At 38.0% G+C, this 18,357-nt stretch overlaps 1 protein-coding gene across 2 annotated transcripts in view; it reads left to right on the forward strand.

Annotated features, from left to right (window-relative positions):
• Positions 1-8,139: 8,139 nt before the first annotated feature.
• The window catches only part of LOC117482819 (major histocompatibility complex class I-related gene protein-like), a 39,139-nt gene continuing 28,921 nt past the window's right edge, over positions 8,140-18,357 (forward strand). Inside the window, exons 1-6 of one of the 2 annotated variants that reach the window (XM_034131023.1) lie at positions 8,142-8,308; positions 12,470-12,736; positions 13,067-13,345; positions 14,264-14,563; positions 14,806-14,907; positions 15,113-15,848. In XM_034131023.1, the coding sequence (XP_033986914.1) occupies positions 8,242-8,308; positions 12,470-12,736; positions 13,067-13,345; positions 14,264-14,563; positions 14,806-14,907; positions 15,113-15,183 (1,086 nt within the window). In that variant the 5' untranslated portion in view covers positions 8,142-8,241 and the 3' untranslated portion in view covers positions 15,184-15,848. Of the gene's footprint in view, positions 8,309-12,469; positions 12,737-13,066; positions 13,346-14,263; positions 14,564-14,805; positions 14,908-15,112; positions 15,849-18,357 lie in introns of those variants that run through there. The other variant, XM_034131024.1, reaches the window with a different exon arrangement.

Raw genomic sequence — 18,357 nt, forward strand, 5'->3', positions numbered from 1 at the left:
ATGTTCAGGTGTATATCAGTGTGTGTAGTGTCTCTACTTTAAAGAGTCCTCTCCTGCTGATGTTCAGGTGTATATCAGTGTGTGTAGTGTCTCTACTTTAAAGAGTCCTCTCCTGCTGATGTTCAGGTGTATATCAGTATGTAGTGTCTCTACTTTAAAGAGTCCTCTCCTGCTGATGTTCAGGTGTATATCAGTGTGTAGTGTCTCTACTTTAAAGAGTCCTCTCCTGCTGATGTTCAGGTGTATATCAGTATGTAGTGTCTCTACTTTAAAGAGTCCTCTCCTGCTGATGTTCAGGTGTATATCAGTATGTAGTGTCTCCACTTTAAAGAGTCCTCTCCTGCTGATGTTCAGGTGTATATCAGTATGTAGTGTCTCTACTTTAAAGAGTCCTCTCCTGCTGATGTTCAGGTGTATATCAGTGTGTGTAGTGTCTCTACTTTAAAGAGTCCTCTCCTGCTGATGTTCAGGTGTATATCAGTGTGTGTAGTGTCTCTACTTTAAAGAGTCCTCTCCTGCTGATGTTCAGGTGTATATCAGTATGTAGTGTCTCTACTTTAAAGAGTCCTCTCCTGCTGATGTTCAGGTGTATATCAGTATGTAGTGCCTCTACTTTAAAGAGTCCTCTCCTGCTGATGTTCAGGTGTATATCAGTGTGTAGTGTCTCTACTTTAAAGAGTCCTCTCCTGCTGATGTTCAGGTGTATATCAGTGTGTAGTGTCTCTACTTTAAAGAGTCCTCTCCTGCTGAATTCTCAACTCACCTGACCAGGTTTTACCAACACTGATTCAAAGGCTACGCTATAATCTATTACAATTATAATATTACTAGTGCGTCATTTAACAACCAACCCAGTCTCACGGCATTTCGTGTTATAGTCACGACATTTAATCTATTGATTCGATTTCCCCGTTTTTTCCTTGAAATGGTCTTTTAGTCTTTATTATTCACCTACTTTTATATTGTTTGTTTTATTAATTTTAAAGGGTTTTATCTTACATTATTTATTTAACAGTTTTAATAGCAACATTTCCTTTTACGTTGGTTTTAATCTTTATTAGAATTATGATGTTTTTATTACTATTATCTTTTTGTTTTTGTTGAACCTATAAATTGACTTTATTTGATAGGGTTTCATATTGTTGCTTCGCTTCACTTAGTCTTGAGTCTTATTATTTATTTTATTTGTATAATCTCACCTTTGACCTTTCACCAGAGCCTCGGTGTGTCCGGATGAACTCGGATGAAAAATTCTACAGCCCTAAAGGGCCATGGAAAAAAAATCAATAAAGAGAGAGAGAAAAAATAAAGTCAGGATAACGGGTTAGTTTCTCGTGCGCACGTTTTCTTGACTTTATTTTTTCTCATGTCTCTTAAACTATTGTCCCGAGTTTTTTTTTTTTTATCTTCTTTTTTTTTTTTTTTCACAAGATACTTTCTCGTGCGCACGAGATACTAACCCGTTATCCCGACTCTTTTTTCTTTCTCGCTCTCTTTTTTTTTTTTTTCATGTCCCTTTAGGGGGGGGGGTTACCTTGGTTGCTGATTGGCTAATGGTTACACAAGCCAAAACATCGTTATGACATCATAAAGTGGCCAAAATCTGATCAGCTCATTTTCAGACAGGTTTTTATATAAATGGATCAGGACAAAAAGAGAGAGAATCTTTGTTCCTGAAACTTTCAGAGTCTCTTTACACAGAGGGGACACATGTTGATGTAGAAGAGACATGAAGAAGAGGGGACACATGTTGATGTAGAAGAGACATGAAGAAGAGGGGACACATGTTGATGTAGAAGAGACATGAAGAAGAGGGGACACATGTTGATGTAGAAGAGACATGAAGAAGAGGGGACACATGTTGATGTAGAAGAGACATGAAGAAGAGGGGACACATGTTGATGAAGAAGAGACATGAAGAAGAGGGGACACATGTTGATGTAGAAGAGACATGAAGAAGAGGGGACACATGTTGATGAAGAAGAGACATGAAGAAGAGGGGACACATGTTGATGTAGAAGAGACATGAAGAAGAGGGGACACATGTTGATGTAGAAGAGACATGAAGAAGAGGGGACATGAAGAAGAGGGGACACATGTTGATGAAGAAGAGACATGAAGAAGAGGGGACACATGTTGATGAAGAAGAGACATGAAGAATAGGTGACCTTTAAAGAAAGCATCTCTCTGAGTCTCAGCTCTCTGAGTCTCAGCTCTCTGAGTCTCAGCTCTCTGAGTCTCATCTCTCTTTGCAGCTGCTTCAAAGCCTCAGGAGCAGAGAAACTAAACCTCTTCTCCAGTTCAGTACCAAGAGGCAAAGTGTAGTTCTGTGTAAATGTGAGTACCTTCTCCCCTGGTACTCCATCCCCTGGAAGCCCCCGAGGACCCATCGGCCCCTTGAAGCCAGGCTCTCCCTACGAATAAGAAAAGGTCAATTGGTAAACAACACGAGGGTATCATCGGCATGCAGGGACATCCTGAAGTCCTGTCCATGGAGAGGACACTACGGAGGGGTTTGAGGTAAGATAAGAAACAAGATAAGAAATACTTTATTGATCCCAATGTGGGAAATGTTTGCGTTGCAGCCGCATAAACAGACAAGGCGTTACATTAGAGACATTAAAAGAGAAATAAACAATCCACAATGTAAACATCGTTTGAGGGAAAAGCAAAGGCTAGAGATATAAAAGGAGACAGTGGTCATCTATAGAATGGACAGTTTAATGGATCAGAGAGTATAATTATTATTATTGATAACTGTATTATGTTGGTCATCAAGGATAGGTATCGAACCGATCCGTGCAGACCAACATCATTTGATTTCATTTGTATTTGTTCCTTCATGGTATGCAGAACTTAATGGATAACAATTATCTACAGAACTTGTCTCTATAAACACACCGTACCCGAAAAGGAGCAGGGAGGAGAAAGTAATCTGATATGACCTGCACCTTTCTCAAAGAAATAATAAATAGAAATAGATGGTCTGTGCTTCATATGCTCTTATTCTCAGCCAATCACAACGTGTCGTAGGACGATAATAATGACGAGGCTCGTCAAGGGTTTTGATCAGGATGTTTTGTGGCTCCGCAGATTAAATGGTTTTCCACCAATCAGAGGGTCGACAGGTCAAACTGTCCATGGGCAAAAACCTACATTTGAGAGTGAAGGATTATCCCTCCTGACGACCAGGCGGCCCCTCAATGGGCTCTGCCGTTATGAGGACGTTTTGGTGAACTCTGGACTCGTGTAAAAGCAGTTTTTAGAGCTCAAACAGTCTCAAAATGTTCTGTATCACATGCATGTCCTACCTTTGGCCCCTGGATGCCTTCTCCTGGAGGCCCCATCAGGCCTGAAGGTCAAATCTGCCCCGTAGAGCCCTGAGGATACAACACATCACGGTACTTTAAAAATACAAGGCTTCATAAACTCATGATGAAATAGAGAGGGTTTTGAAACACACACTGACATGATATATATATATATATATATATATCATTCCAATAACTTGTATATAGACTCATACTGCACTATTCCACATCATAACTTTATTTCATTTTTATAACTATTATTATTTTTGTATTGCTCTTGCTCTTATTGTTATTATGTTATGTTATTATGTTGCATTGTTGGAGAAGCCTGTGACATAAGATTTTCAACTGCATAATTACTCTGTAGCTATGTCAGATTGACAATAAAGAACCTTGAACCTTGAACCTTGAACCTTGACCTTGGGTCCATAGAGTCCAATCCCAGGAGGGCCTGATGGTCCTGGTACCCCCAACAAACCTCTGTCGCCCTGAAGAACAGACACAGATACACCAATATCATCTACAGCAGCGGTTTTCAAAGTGTGAGGCGCGCCTCCCCTGGGGGGCGCCAGAGAGCTTCAGGGGAGGCGCAGCGTGAGAAAAAAATAAAGTGAAACAGTGAAATCTAGCTCGTTAACTTCAGCTAACTTTATGCGAGCGGCAACATGGATCGAATTTTAGTGAAGTTACCTAAAGTGAGAGAGGAGACAGCGTCTGGCCATCCCAGTTGGCAGCTTTGTTTTGAAATAAAAGTTGTGGCTCATCGGACATTTATCAGAGAAAATCCCTGATGTCCGAGTGCAAGTGAATGCAGCACAAGACGCGAGCCTTGTAACCCTGGCGCGAGCGAGGAAATGTGATTGGCGGCGATTTCAATTGAACGGGCGGCAGAAAACGAAAAGCATTCGGACCCAAGTACACGGAAGGAATAAGGTATTTGCGGTCTACAATGACAGAGAAGAGACTGTCAAGTTTGGCTGTACTCAGCATTGAATCAAAACGCACTAAAGCTTTGGATCTTAATACGTTTGTGAGGCGTTTTGCTGAACAAGATGGTAATCGCCGCATTCAGCTGTAATAGCCAACTTGATGCTCTGCTCACGGATGACTCGAGCATAAAAAACTGTTAAGATGATGACCTTACGTGTGTACATATATCTTTTTCTTTGTGGGGTTCTGCCCTGAGAAAGTCATGTAAGACGGTGTGTAAAACTACACTGCCCAGACAAAAATAAGTAACCACTTTGATTTAACTAGGCCAGTAGGTAAGGGCATTCCACTGGATAATAATACCCCTGCATTATAGCAACAACAATAATAATAATAATAATAATAATAGCAATAATAATTGGGAGGGGGGGGCGCGGCTGTTCTTATGTTCTCTGAGGGGAGGCTCACCTTCCCACACTTTGAAAACCCCTGGTCTAATGGATAGTGAGGTGGGCTGAAGATCGGAAGGTTGTGAGTTCAAATCCAGGAACACCACCACTAGTGTGCTAGGTCTGTGTCAAATAACACACTCTCACATGACTCACTCTAAAGTCAATGGCACACAGAACAGTGAGACCCTACTGCCCCTCCACCCCAGACTGCAGAGTATCTGATCTGTAGAATCACTTTCGATACACAACCTGAGTGAGGCAGATTTACCGAGCAACAAGCATAGACTGTATATATAAATGGACGTAGGGTCCGTGACGTCACCCATAGGATTCTGCAGAGTTGCCGAGAAGCCGTTAGTAGGCGGAGTCGGCCACTAACGGCTCGACAGTGACGTCTGAGTCTAACTCCCGCCTGCTCCAGCCTGCTCCAAATAAGGGCAAAGAGGCGGAGCCGAGGCGGGACCTTCTGCCTCCAGCTGGGAAGTAACAGAGCTAGCTCAAGCTAAGAAGCTAAGCTAACATGCTTCCCCATCAGCACACTGCCGTCACATTTTACGTTTCTAAGGTAAGCGGACATGAAACTATTCAGCAAAACTATAAATAATAATCTAAGTTATTGAGTTTTTAGCATAATACTTCAGAATCTTAAAATCCCTTAACGTTTGTATGCAATGTGCTAAATGCAACACTGGAATCAAGCAAATATTAATATGTTTGCATGACATTAGTTATTTATATTTTGCTATCACTTAATTATACGTTTAATACATTTAAGTTAAGCTAAGGTGCATGTGATGGTAGCTAGTTAGTGCTCTTACCTGTGAGGCCTCCTCCAAACTGCATTATAACCAGACTGTATCATTAAAACTATAAGTACCAGTTCTAGATCCTTGACTTTAGACAAACAATTCAAAAGACAAAATGTATTTAAAGACCAATCTTTATTTGAAGGTGCCTCTTAACCTGGGATATTAGTTATACAGTAATAGTATTGACAATCTAAAAAAACTGAGCAACTCAACAGTCAACTTTATATTTCTTATTGTCTAAAGCATTTATTATTTTCATTTTCCCCTCTCATATTCAGTGTGGACGGATTGAGACAGCGTGGTGTCCAGAGAGCTGCAGAGACTTCAGGGAGAAACCTCCGTGTGATGGACGTCCAGTCTGTTGGTTTGGAGAGGACTGAGGGTATTTCCTCTGTGAGGAGGACCAGGCCTGATGGAGGAGCCCATGCATAGCTGATACCACCTGATCAGGCCTTGTCTGTCACTTTATTTGACTAAATGTGTTTACTTATACATTTAATAGGTTTACACCTTCTGTCCATATGTGCTTTTTTATTTAAAACATGTTTGATTAACTTTTGGTTCAGATTTCAATAAATTGAATTTGTATTTGCACTCCTTTTGTCCATTATTCTTACTGAAAATGTTAGATTACACATTCACATCTGACTGAAGATTGGCCCCATTTATTTGCGTTGCAAACTCTGCGGTACAAGGTACAAGTGTTGTGAAGCTCATAAAGTGAGGCAAATAGAATTAATCAGCTGATGGAGTGTAGATGTGGAAATAGGTGCATTCGATCAGCTGACTTCACAATAAAAGTAGTTTCTTAGTGAATGTCCTGTACTGGTCTTAAAATCTCATAACATCAGCTTTTAATTTTCCTCTTGGATGTTCTTCTTGACCCTCAGAGAAGGAGAAAATGTTGAGTCGTGTCTTTCAGGCATGTCCTTTCCTAACAAAAATTACAGGAAACATATTATTGCAGAAGTGTGTTATTTATGAAAGAGGTGTGTTTGTGTTTAGGGGCTGTAGATATAATTATTTTGTAATTGTAATGTTTTATTTTATTTCAACAGTGAGCTACAAAGACAATCAGATTATGAATGAACAGTATGACATTCATCAACATTGAAATATATTTTATTATCAAAATAATATTTAACTGTTATCAAAACTTAGTGCAACTGTAGAAGCTTGCTCTGTTCTCTCACTGAAATCATAACTTTTACCACGTTTTTTACAGACAATATTGAGAGATAAATAGCAGTTGTCACTAATAGCTTTGCCTTCAATACCTTAAATTAGAAAGCTGACAGTCATATTGCTTGTTAACATCTAAATGTAACCCTTTGCATGGAAAAAACCCTCAACTTCACTGATGTGTAGGTGATCTAGTATTTAGTATTGTTTAATGGAATGTATATCAGTGTATTAAAGTCAATACTTCATTTATTTAAACCAATATCTTTCTTGATTCTTTGTACAGTATGAAAAAAGAGTATTTGTACCTGTGCTGAAGTTCACTGCTGTGAGGAGTCCAGTTCTGTCTCTCACTCTCTGGTCCAGCCTGTCTGCATCACCTGGACACTTTAAACAAACAGATATATATGTAAAGAACCATGTGTACAAACAATATAACTTATTCTCTTCTGTTGAACATGTTGGATTGTGTATTGTCCGAGTCAGGGTTTTTTTTTATTTTACTGTAACTTTGGAAGTTGTGTTACCAATGCTTACTGTTTATTTGATACCAATTTGGTAATGCAATTAATAAAAACAACAAGGTTTGGGTTCGTTCTTCAGATGACTGTGACGTTAACGTGTAAACTCAATAATGAACTCCAGCTCAACCAACCATATTGTAATATCTAAGTAATCATCTTGAAATATGACATTAATAATTGTAATATACACACATCTTATTGTGAGGTTGATTTCACATACACTACTTTGACGTTAGCTTGTCTACATACTTGAGCATAGCTACCACTCGCTTACACGCAAACCCAAGCCTTAACATTCATTACGTAGCTGATTAAAATCATAAACACATAAATAAAGTACTCGAATTTCACTTACCGCAAAACGGCATTCATGCACCGTCTGTTTTAACCGCAGAGCGAGTCACAATAGTCCGATATATAAGCATGAAGAACAAACAAACACGGCCGGGATCAAGTTGTGTTCCCTGGATGAACTGACCAGGCAGAGTCCCTGTAGCTTCACGGACGGAGCAGCTAGCAGAGAGACAAAAAGCTAACAGCAGCAGTCACTTGACAGAGCTGTCACTCAATGTGACCACGCCCTAATTTATGCAAAAACTTTAAGACCTAATATAAATAAAAGGGTCGCGTTAGAAAACAATTCACTCACAGATTCATAATCACGAAGGTGGAATCTAACTATATACATAATAAAATGTATTGGAGCCAGGGCTAGAAACGTTTTTTTTCTGCTGTGAAATTGGGCATTTTAACATTGGGGTCTATGGAAATTGCTCCTTTCTGCAATCATCGCCTATCGGCCAATATATGAACTGCAGTTTGTGGCACTTCCGTATTGGCGTCCCGGCTCTTCCCCAGAGTTTGCCGCTTGGCAACAAGTGACGCGACGCTCAGACTGAATTCTCATTGGCTCAGACGGAGCTGGTGTTACCTCCCTTCTGTGTGTCTCTCATTGACATCCCGCTCTGCAGAAAGGACGGCTGTGTTTCTGTGGATAAAGAACCTTTCACACAGAAAGCCTCGTGAGATCAAGATGAAGATGAAGATGTTGCTGTTTCTGCTTCTCCTGGAAATAGTAGGCCCACACTGCACATCTGCACGTGAGTCTTTTGATTCTTTACGTTGGGAAATAAGAAGTGCTTCATGTGTTTATGGGCTGTGTGAGTTTAAAGTGTGATAGTCTTAAATGGTGTACTTGTACTCCACTACAGTTCAGAGGTAAATGGTGTACTTTTACTCCACTACATGTATTTAATACCTTTAGTTACTTTACAGATGTGGATGAATGATGTGAAATATAATCAAGTGTTAAGAGAGAGAGAGAGAGAGAGAGAGAGAGAGAGAGAGAGAGAGAGAGAGAGAGAGAGAGAGAGAGAGAGAGAGAGAGAGAGAGAGAGAGAGAGAGCGTCCGCGTGTCGTTGGCATCAAACCAAAAGTACAAAACAAGTAATAAAGGGCGTTCATAATATAACATATATACTGTACATATGCGGTTATAAACAAAGTGAAGTATTTACACTATGAATCATTTTAGTTCCGGATTTTTTGGGTGTGAACGCAACATTTCGGAACTATATCGGAACTAAAGTGGGAAAAGTACTGCGGTGTGAAAGCGCCTATCGATAGATCTCTGGGAATCTAATCATAATTCAACGAGGTCAACATCAATATCAAGTTCCTGTTGTTGTTGTTTACATGTCTGCTTGACTGTAGTACTGCATACTGAGAGAACATCACACTGATACTGACATGTGAGTGATTCTATAATTTAGGGTGCATTTCACATCAACAAAACAGTACAAAGAAAGTGTTCTTTCTCAATAGAACAATCAGTGGTTCAAGTTAGTATATTCCTCAGTGTAACATATCCACTGGTTGCAAAGCTTAAACATTTTTTTATTTTATTTGATATAAATGTAATAACTGTTACTACAGTTATTACAGTACTGGGTAACTTAGTTGACAGGTAACCTAGTTGACAATTTCCCTATTTTGACCCATCATTTCAATGGTAGGCCTTGCTTGGATGACCACATGTCATTTTCTTGAACAGGTTAACATCACATTTGAACATATAATTGAATTAAAATCATTAAACAATTGTAAACCATAACAATGTACGTAACATTGTTGATGGTCAATGAATATACTCATTGACAATGTGCTATTATACATAAAATATTGTAAAAAATTAGAGGACAATCACCACAGTGTGTTCAAAATGTCTGCCAAAGAGGAACATGGCATCATGTGATGCTGGTGAGTTAAATGGGGGAGTTCTGTTAGTAACATAGTTGACAGAACTTTTGCGGACATTCATATATTAAGATATTTAAATTATTTAAAGGAGGAAATCAATTAAAAAGATGTTATTATTCTTTAGTATTTAGACTTTTGAAATAAATGAATACTTTTTTTTATTTACTTTAATGGTTTTTATTCATTATTTTGAAACCAAGACACCCTCAACTGAAAAACGGACAGAGCAAAAACTGACAATTTAAGAACATCATGACACATTTCAAGGTAAATAAAGCATAGGATGCACATAAAGTTTGTGTGATATTATAACATGCTTTCCAATAATAGGCAAAATATGATATTTTTGAAGAAAATAGTTGGAATAATTATAATTATCATCAATGGACATCAATGGACATGGAATGTACCCTAAATTGTAGAATCACTCACGTACTGAGAGAACTATATGATGCTGTTTAGTAGATCCATAAATCAGGAGCTGCTGTTAGTTCTGGATATTCATGTATTACAGATATATGTATTCATGTATTACAGATATATGTATTCATGTATTACAGATATATGTATTCATGTATTACAGATATATGTATTACAGATATATGTATTCATGTATTACAGATATATGTATTCATGTATTACAGATATATGTATTCATGTATTACAGATATATGTATTCATGTATTACAGATATATGTATTCCTGTATTACAGATATATGTATTCATGTATTACAGATATATGTATTCATGTATTACAGATATATGTATCCATGTATTACAGATATATGTATTCATGTATTACAGATATATGTATTACAGATATATGTATTTATGTATTACAGATATATGTATTCATGTATTACAGATATATGTATTCATGTATTACAGATATATGTATTCATGTATCACAGATATATGTATTCATGTATTACAGATATATGTATTCATGTATTACAGATATATGTATTCATGTATTACAGATATATGTATTCATGTATTACAGATATATGTATTCATGTATTACAGATATATGTCTTCATGTATTACAGATCTATGTATTCATGTATTACAGATATATGTATCCATGTATTACAGATATATGTATTCATGTATTACAGATATATGTATTCATGTATTACAGATATATGTATTCATGTATCACAGATATATGTATTCATGTATCACAGATATATGTATTCATGTATCACAGATATATGTATTCATGTATCACAGATATATGTATCCATGTATTACAGATATATGTATTCATGTATTACAGATATATGTATTCATGTATTACAGATATATGTATTCATGTATTACAGATATATGTATTCATGTATTACAGATATATGTATCCATGTATTACAGATATATGTATTAATGTATTACAGATATATGTATTAATGTATCACAGATATATGTATTCATGTATCACAGATATATGTATTCATGTATCACAGATATATGTATTCATGTATTACAGATATATGTATCCATTTATTACAGATATATGTATTCATGTATTACAGATATATGTATTCATGTATTACAGATATATGTATTCATGTATTACAGATATATGTATTCATGTATTACAGATATATGTATTCATGTATTACAGATATATGTATTCATGTATTACAGATATATGTATTCATGTATTACAGATATATGTATTCATGTATCACAGATATATGTATCCATGTATTACAGATATATGTATTCATGTATCACAGATATATGTATTCATGTATTACAGATATATGTATTCATGTATTACAGATATATGTATTCATGTATTACAGATATATGTATTCATGTATCACAGATATATGTATCCATGTATTACAGATATATGTATTCATGTATCACAGATATATGTATCCATGTATTACAGATATATGTATTCATGTATCACAGATATATGTATTCATGTATCACAGATATATGTATTCATGTATTACAGATATATGTATTCATGTATCACAGATATATGTACTCGTGCAGGTGGCTGAGCAGAAAGGCCACGCTCTGAGAGGTGCAGGGTTTCTCTGACACTTTGAACAAACACTTGATCTCAAACTGAAACGCTCCGTTCGTATCCTGTTCCCAAACAACACGAGGGAATCTGGATCCAGTTGCTTTCTGTTTCTCTATTTTAAAATAGCACCAACTGATGTAGCTACGCTCTTTATTCCCAAAGTGGGGTTTCATGTTTGTGTTTTATGTTGGGAAAGGTACGTAGATTTCTTTTTGGAAAGATTGTAAAAGAATATGTATTTAATAAATCTGAATTTAAACTCAAAGATAATCATTTACTGACAGAAATCCAGATGAAAGTGGTTTCATGAAATAAGGCCCACTTATAAACTGTGTAAGAGACGCACGTGTTATCTTTAAAGAACTCACTGAATACAAAGTTTAAACTCAAACCCTCAGGAGGAAGAAACACGAGATGTCATTCGTCACTTATATGATAGAGTTGAGGGATTTCATAAAGAGCAAAGGGTTCAATCTGGTGAATATCAGAAAGAATCTTAGAGAGTCGTGCAGCAGATATATTCAGTCAGAGGTTTGTGATTTCAGATCTCAAAAGAATCAGAGAGTGTCATTTAGGAATGAAGCATCCTGAAGAAGAAAGGACTCCAGATGCTAGAAAGTGAACTGGAGTTTCTCTTCACGTTGAGATCTGCAGCTCTGACTTAGAGAAGCCTGTTCACTGAGAAGGAGAGACACACTTCTGCATGGTTACATCATGTGTTCTTTTATATTTCATTATTCTGTATATTCTTATTTCAACACAAATCAACAGGAATATGAAAGAGAATAGTTTATGCAGCAAATATGTTTCTATGTATTTGCTTTTTGTGAATGTACTGAAGAGAAAGTGTATTAGTATAACGGATGTACTGTATTTCTTTTTAAATCTGTATGTGGGAGATAAACATTGTTTGGAGATTTTAATGACTGAAGTTATTACATTATTATTCTCTCACAGGGACTCACTCTGTGAAGTATTTCGAGACTGGGTCCTCTGGAGTCCCAAACTTCCCAGAGTATGTGGTGGTTGGGTTGGTTGATGAAGTTGAGATGATGCATTACGACAGCAACACCAAGAGAGCAGAACCCAAACAGGACTGGATGAACAACATCACAGCAGAGGATCCTCAGTACTGGGAGAAGAGCACTCAGGGCTTTCTGGGTAACCAGCAGGTCTTCAAAGTCGGCATTGAAATCTTAAAGCAGCGCTTCAACCAAACTGGAGGTTAGTTCATGTTACACCTTCTACTGATAATATGTTGTTTAGATCTTCATCCTGTACACACACACACACACACACACACACACACACACACACACACACACACACACACACACACACACACACACACACACACAGGTAGAAGCGAGTGATATTGTGATACTCTCTCTCTCTCTCTCTCTCTCTCTCCCTCTCTCTCTCTCTCCCTCTCTCTCTCTCTCTCTCTCTCTCTCCCCCTCTCTCTCCCTCTCTTCACCTCCCTCGCTCTCTCCCTCTCTCCATCTCTCTCTCTCTCTCTCTCTCTCTCTCTCTCTCTCTCTCCCTCCCTCTCAGCTGTCCACATTTACCAGAAGATGTACGGCTGTGATTGGGATGATGAGACTGGTGAGGTCAAAGGTTATCAACACTATGGTTTTGATGGAGAAGACTTCATAATACTGGACCTGGAGACAGAGTCATACATCGCTCCAAGACCACAGGCTGTCCTCACCAAACAGAAGTGGGAGAAGAACAAAGGTTATATGGCCCAGAAGAAGAACTACTTCACCCATAGGTGTCCTGAGTATCTGAAGAAGTATGTGAACCTTGGGAGGAGCTCTCTGATGAGAACAGGTAGAGTCACATGACCTGATGGAGTTTCATAAACACCTCCATGTTCATGTCTCCTGGGTTTCTGACATTACAACACATGTCTCACTCTGTGTCTCACTCTGTGTCTCACTCTGTGTCTCATTCTCTGTCTCACTCTGTGTCTCACTCTGTGTCTCACTCTGTGTCTCACTCTGTGTCTCACACTCTGTGTCTCACTCTGTGTCTCACTCTGTGTCTCACTCTGTGTCTCACTCTGTGTATTATTCTGGGATATGGAGACAGAAGACACCATTTCATCTTCACATGATGAAACAGGCGTAGTGTGAGCATCGTGTAATAAATCTGAATATGTTGGTGTGTAGCTGTCCGTGTTTCATCGTACGCAGCCTTTCTGTCCGTAAAGGATTTAAGACCAAAATACTTATATTTAAAAAAACTGGAGCTATAAAATGTTTGGTATATTTCTTTAATAAAGAACTTAAACTGTTATTTTATAATCAGACGTGTTGTAATTAACTTCCTTTTGATCAACTAATCAGTGAATGGTACTATAGCACTACACAGTACAGTGGAGATAATCTCATCTGTTGCTCTTCTACTTATTTTGGGATCAAACTTAATATTCTTGTCAGTATAGATGAAGTAATGACTATTTTACAGATCAATAAATGAATTGTTTACACATTTAAATGTCAGGAAATAGAAAAAGATCTTAATTTCCAAAAGTCTAAGAGGAAATATTCAACGTGCTTCTTTAATCTGAACAACACTAAACAGTATTTGATATTAAATTATATAAAACTGAGAAGAAAGTCTTTATTTAACCAATTTCTCTGAAACACTGACTCTGTGTTCTCCTTCAGTGATGCTCACAGTACATCATAACTCCCTGTAGTGATATCACTGTGAGTCAATAACCTCTAAAGTGTGTTTGTGCAGAGATCCCCTCAGTGTCTCTGCTCCAGAAGTTCCCCTCCTCTCCAGTCAGCTGCCACGCTACAGGTTTCTACCCGGACAGAGCCCTCATGTTCTGGACCAGAGACGGAGAGGAGCTTCACGACAACGTGGACCACGGAGAGATCCTGCCCAACCACGACGGATCCTTCCAGATGAGCGTGGACCTGGACGTCTCCTCATTCTCCGCTGAACACTGGGACAAGTACCGATGTGTGTTCCAGCTCTCTGGGGTGAAGGACCACGTCATCGTACTGGGCTCAGCTGTGATCAGGACCAACAGAGGTAAGACTGCATCACAACGGCTCAACGGTTACTAACAATCAACAGACCCTGACAACATGTCATAGTCTCTCTCTCCTGAAACATGGGTCTCAGGGGAGAGAGACTAAGAATGGTTCAAGACAAAACCAGCATGACACCACAAGGAGAAAGGGGCCCTTCAGGAGCCTCAGACCTGATGCCCATCCTGAAGAAGCTTCCTTCCTCCATTCAGATTGAGACTTCCTGTTGTTTCTGCTCCACAGAGAATCCACTCCTCCTCTTCATCATCATCGGTGCTGTAGTGGCTGCTCTCGCTCTCCTCATCATCGCTGGGATTGTATTCCTGGTTTACAGGAAGAGGAACGGTGAGAGACCAATCAGAAACCTTGTCTCATGAGTTCTCAGGGTTGTTAATGTAAGGCTTTGAGGTAGCAGATCAAACTCAGAGCTCAGTGTAATGTGGATATGGAAAGCACTTGGTGTGTTTTCTACAGGGATAATCAGTGTGGTCTAGTTCCTTGTTGTGTACGGGGCGGTGGATTGAAACACTTTCTCTGCTTTTCCTTTCAGCCAATAAAAACCCTCCCTCTCCTGCCTCCAGCTCTGAGCTCACTGAGAGACTGAACCAGCCATCAGAGTGAGGGGCTTCACATCAACTCTCCACCTGTTGCTACAGAGCTCTTTCTCTGCTCTCAAACCTCTCCAGCTGCAGCTTTAGAGTGCAAACCCTTCTGCCGAGTGACCTCAGAAAGGCACGATGCTTTCAGAAACACAAATATTAGAAAATCAATGACATCAGTTCAATAAAATAGTGTAACACCAATTAGAAACATTGACCTGTAGATCAGAAGCAGATCAGAGAAGTGACTCAGGTTCTGTTCTGTGTCTTTAGGGTTATGCATCAGGGGGCGCTGCCACCACATTCTCCCCGTAAACTGTTCATTATTCATCACCTGATCAATAACTGATCATCTGATCAATAACTGATCATATTAGGGTTTGGAAATCAAGCAATAGCTCATTGATTGGAAAACAGAGGAATCGTGTTATTTGGATCATTTGGGTTTCACATCAAAAGGTGGCTTTCCCTCTGATTATGTATTTACACACACTCACACACACACACTCGCTCTCTCTCTCTCTCTCTCTCTCTCTCTCTCTCTCTCTCTCTCTCTCACACACACACACCCAAAGTTCATGTATCAGTGTAAATATTCAGCTTGTTTATGTTTGGATCAGAAGTATGTTTTTTTATTTATAACATCTTTCTTTAATTGGTTTTATTACATGGCTTAGTTGAATACTCGATTCTGATTGGTCAATTCTGAACACATGACACGTTGTTAATCCAGAACAGACAGACCGCTGTCAAGGACTTATTGACCGTTGTTAACGACGCTCACATCTGCAGAAAGAAGTCCGGTTTAACTGTATACAGTCTGAAAAGCAAACTGCATGCTTCGAACTGGGACAAGAAAACAGCGGAGAAGTAACGGGCAGAAAGCCTCCTTATTACGCAGCGGTCCAGACATAGACATCAAACGGCAAAACATATTCAGTGTGCAGTTCCTTTGGCATTAGGGCAGGGATATACTTTCCAAGCTTTGACATAATGAATTGTGCTATTTTTAAAGCAAGCAGCGATGTTTTCAAATCTAATAAAAAAGCTCCTCAAAAACGCTATTGAAGCACTTCCTGCCGTTGCTACGTAGTTCAAACAGTAACAACGGACTATTTTTCTTAGCGGATGTATGTCATTTTAAATAATTAATAGCGTACTATTTTATAAATATATAAAAGCATTTCAATTAATATTGGGAGTCATATCGTTACTTTGTTGAGAATGTGGCCGTGTAATAAGCGGGATAATGTGCAGCGACTTGGTCATTATGGGGAAAAGAACGGGTCTGCCTGTCGGGTGTTCTTTTCCCCATAATGACCGCCTCGCTGCACATTATCCCTTACTTAAAACATAATAGTGTGTGATTTTGATAATGTTGCTATGATTTAGGGACAGGGAGGTTTTGTGTACATAGACAGCGGACTGTGACGTTCTCTTTAGTTTGGGGTTCAGAGGTGAACGTGACATGAAGTCGCTCTGCATTGTTAACCCTTTCCTGTCCGTGTTTCACTTTCCAATAAAAACCCATCTCCCAAATGTCCGTCTTCTCGTCTTTCCATCAACACATGTATTGGTTTCTACTAGCGTCTCAGACACTAGAGGAAAGTGGATTTGATGTGAAACTAAAGATCCAATGGTTTACTGCTTTCTAAAAAGAAACAAATGGAAATGTTCTCTAATGGAGGAACATTTAACAAAATTAAGTAACTCTGAGTGATGTATTGATCTCTGTAATGTGTGTGTTATCAGTGTGTGTCGCTGCACTCAGCTGTTCTCAGAGCTCCTGCTTCAGAAACCTGTTGAGGTGAAATCTGCCCGGCAACTGATGACGTTACCATGACGACTGGGAATAATACAGTTCTGTGTTGTTTGGAACATTTAGTGAGGCTCAAACATTACCTTTGGGTTTCCATTGATCTGAAGTCATTTCCATCAGAGACACTTTCACTTACAAACTCAATCACATTTAGAAACCAGTCAATACTTCCTTTAGTTACCTTTCCATATTGATCACCTTTATTTACCTTTTCATATTGATCACCTTTATTCACCTTTTCATATTGATCACCTTTATTTACCTTTTCATATTGATCACCTTTATTTACCTTTTCATATTGATCACCTTTATTTACCTTCCATATTGATCACCTTTATTTACCTTTTCATATTGATCACCTTTATTTACCTTTTCATATTGATCACCTTTATTTACCTTTTCATATTGATCACCTTTATTCACCTTTTCATATTGATCACCTTTATTTACCTTTTCATATTGATCACCTTTATTTACCTTTTCATATTGATCACCTTTATTTACCTTTTCATATTGATCACCTTTATTTACCTTTTCATATTGATCACCTTTATTTACCTTTTCATATTGATCACCTTTATTTACCTTTCCATATTGATCACCTTTATTTACCTTTTCATATTGATCACCTTTATTTACCTCCTCTTTCCATATTGATCACGTTTATTTACCTTTTCATATTGATCACCTTTATTTACCTTTTCATATTGATCACCTTTATTTACCTTTCCATATTGATCACCTTTATTTACCTTTTCATATTGATCACCTTTATTTACCTTTCCATATTGATCACCTTTATTTACCTTTTCATATTGATCACCTTTATTTACCTTTTCATATTGATCACCTTTATTTACCTTTTATATTGATCACCTTTATTTACCTTTTCATATTGATCACCTTTATTTACCTTTTCATATTGATCACCTTTATTTACCTTTTCATATTGATCACCTTTATTTACCTTTCCATATTGATCACCTTTATTTACCTCCTCTTTCCATATTGATCACCTTTATTTACCTTTTCATATTGATCACCTTTATTTACCTTTTTATATTGATCACCTTTATTTACCTTTTCATATTGATCACCTTTATTTACCTTTTCATATTGATCACCTTTATTTACCTTTTCATATTGATCACCTTTATTTACCTTTTCATATTGATCACCTTTATTTACCTCCTCTTTTCATATTGATCACCAGAATATCTCACACTGAGTTCTGAAACACAAATATTAATATTTCATTACTCTGAGGCAGCAGAAACACAAACCACTCCTTTGCTTTGCAGCGTCGCTTCCTCACCTCGTCTCCTTTGCTTTGCAGCGTCGCTTCCTCACCTCGTCTCCTTTGCTTTGCAGCGTCGC

This window comes from Trematomus bernacchii, unplaced genomic scaffold, assembly GCF_902827165.1.
Source record: "Trematomus bernacchii unplaced genomic scaffold, fTreBer1.1, whole genome shotgun sequence".
Classification (NCBI taxonomy): Eukaryota; Metazoa; Chordata; class Actinopteri; order Perciformes; family Nototheniidae; genus Trematomus; species Trematomus bernacchii.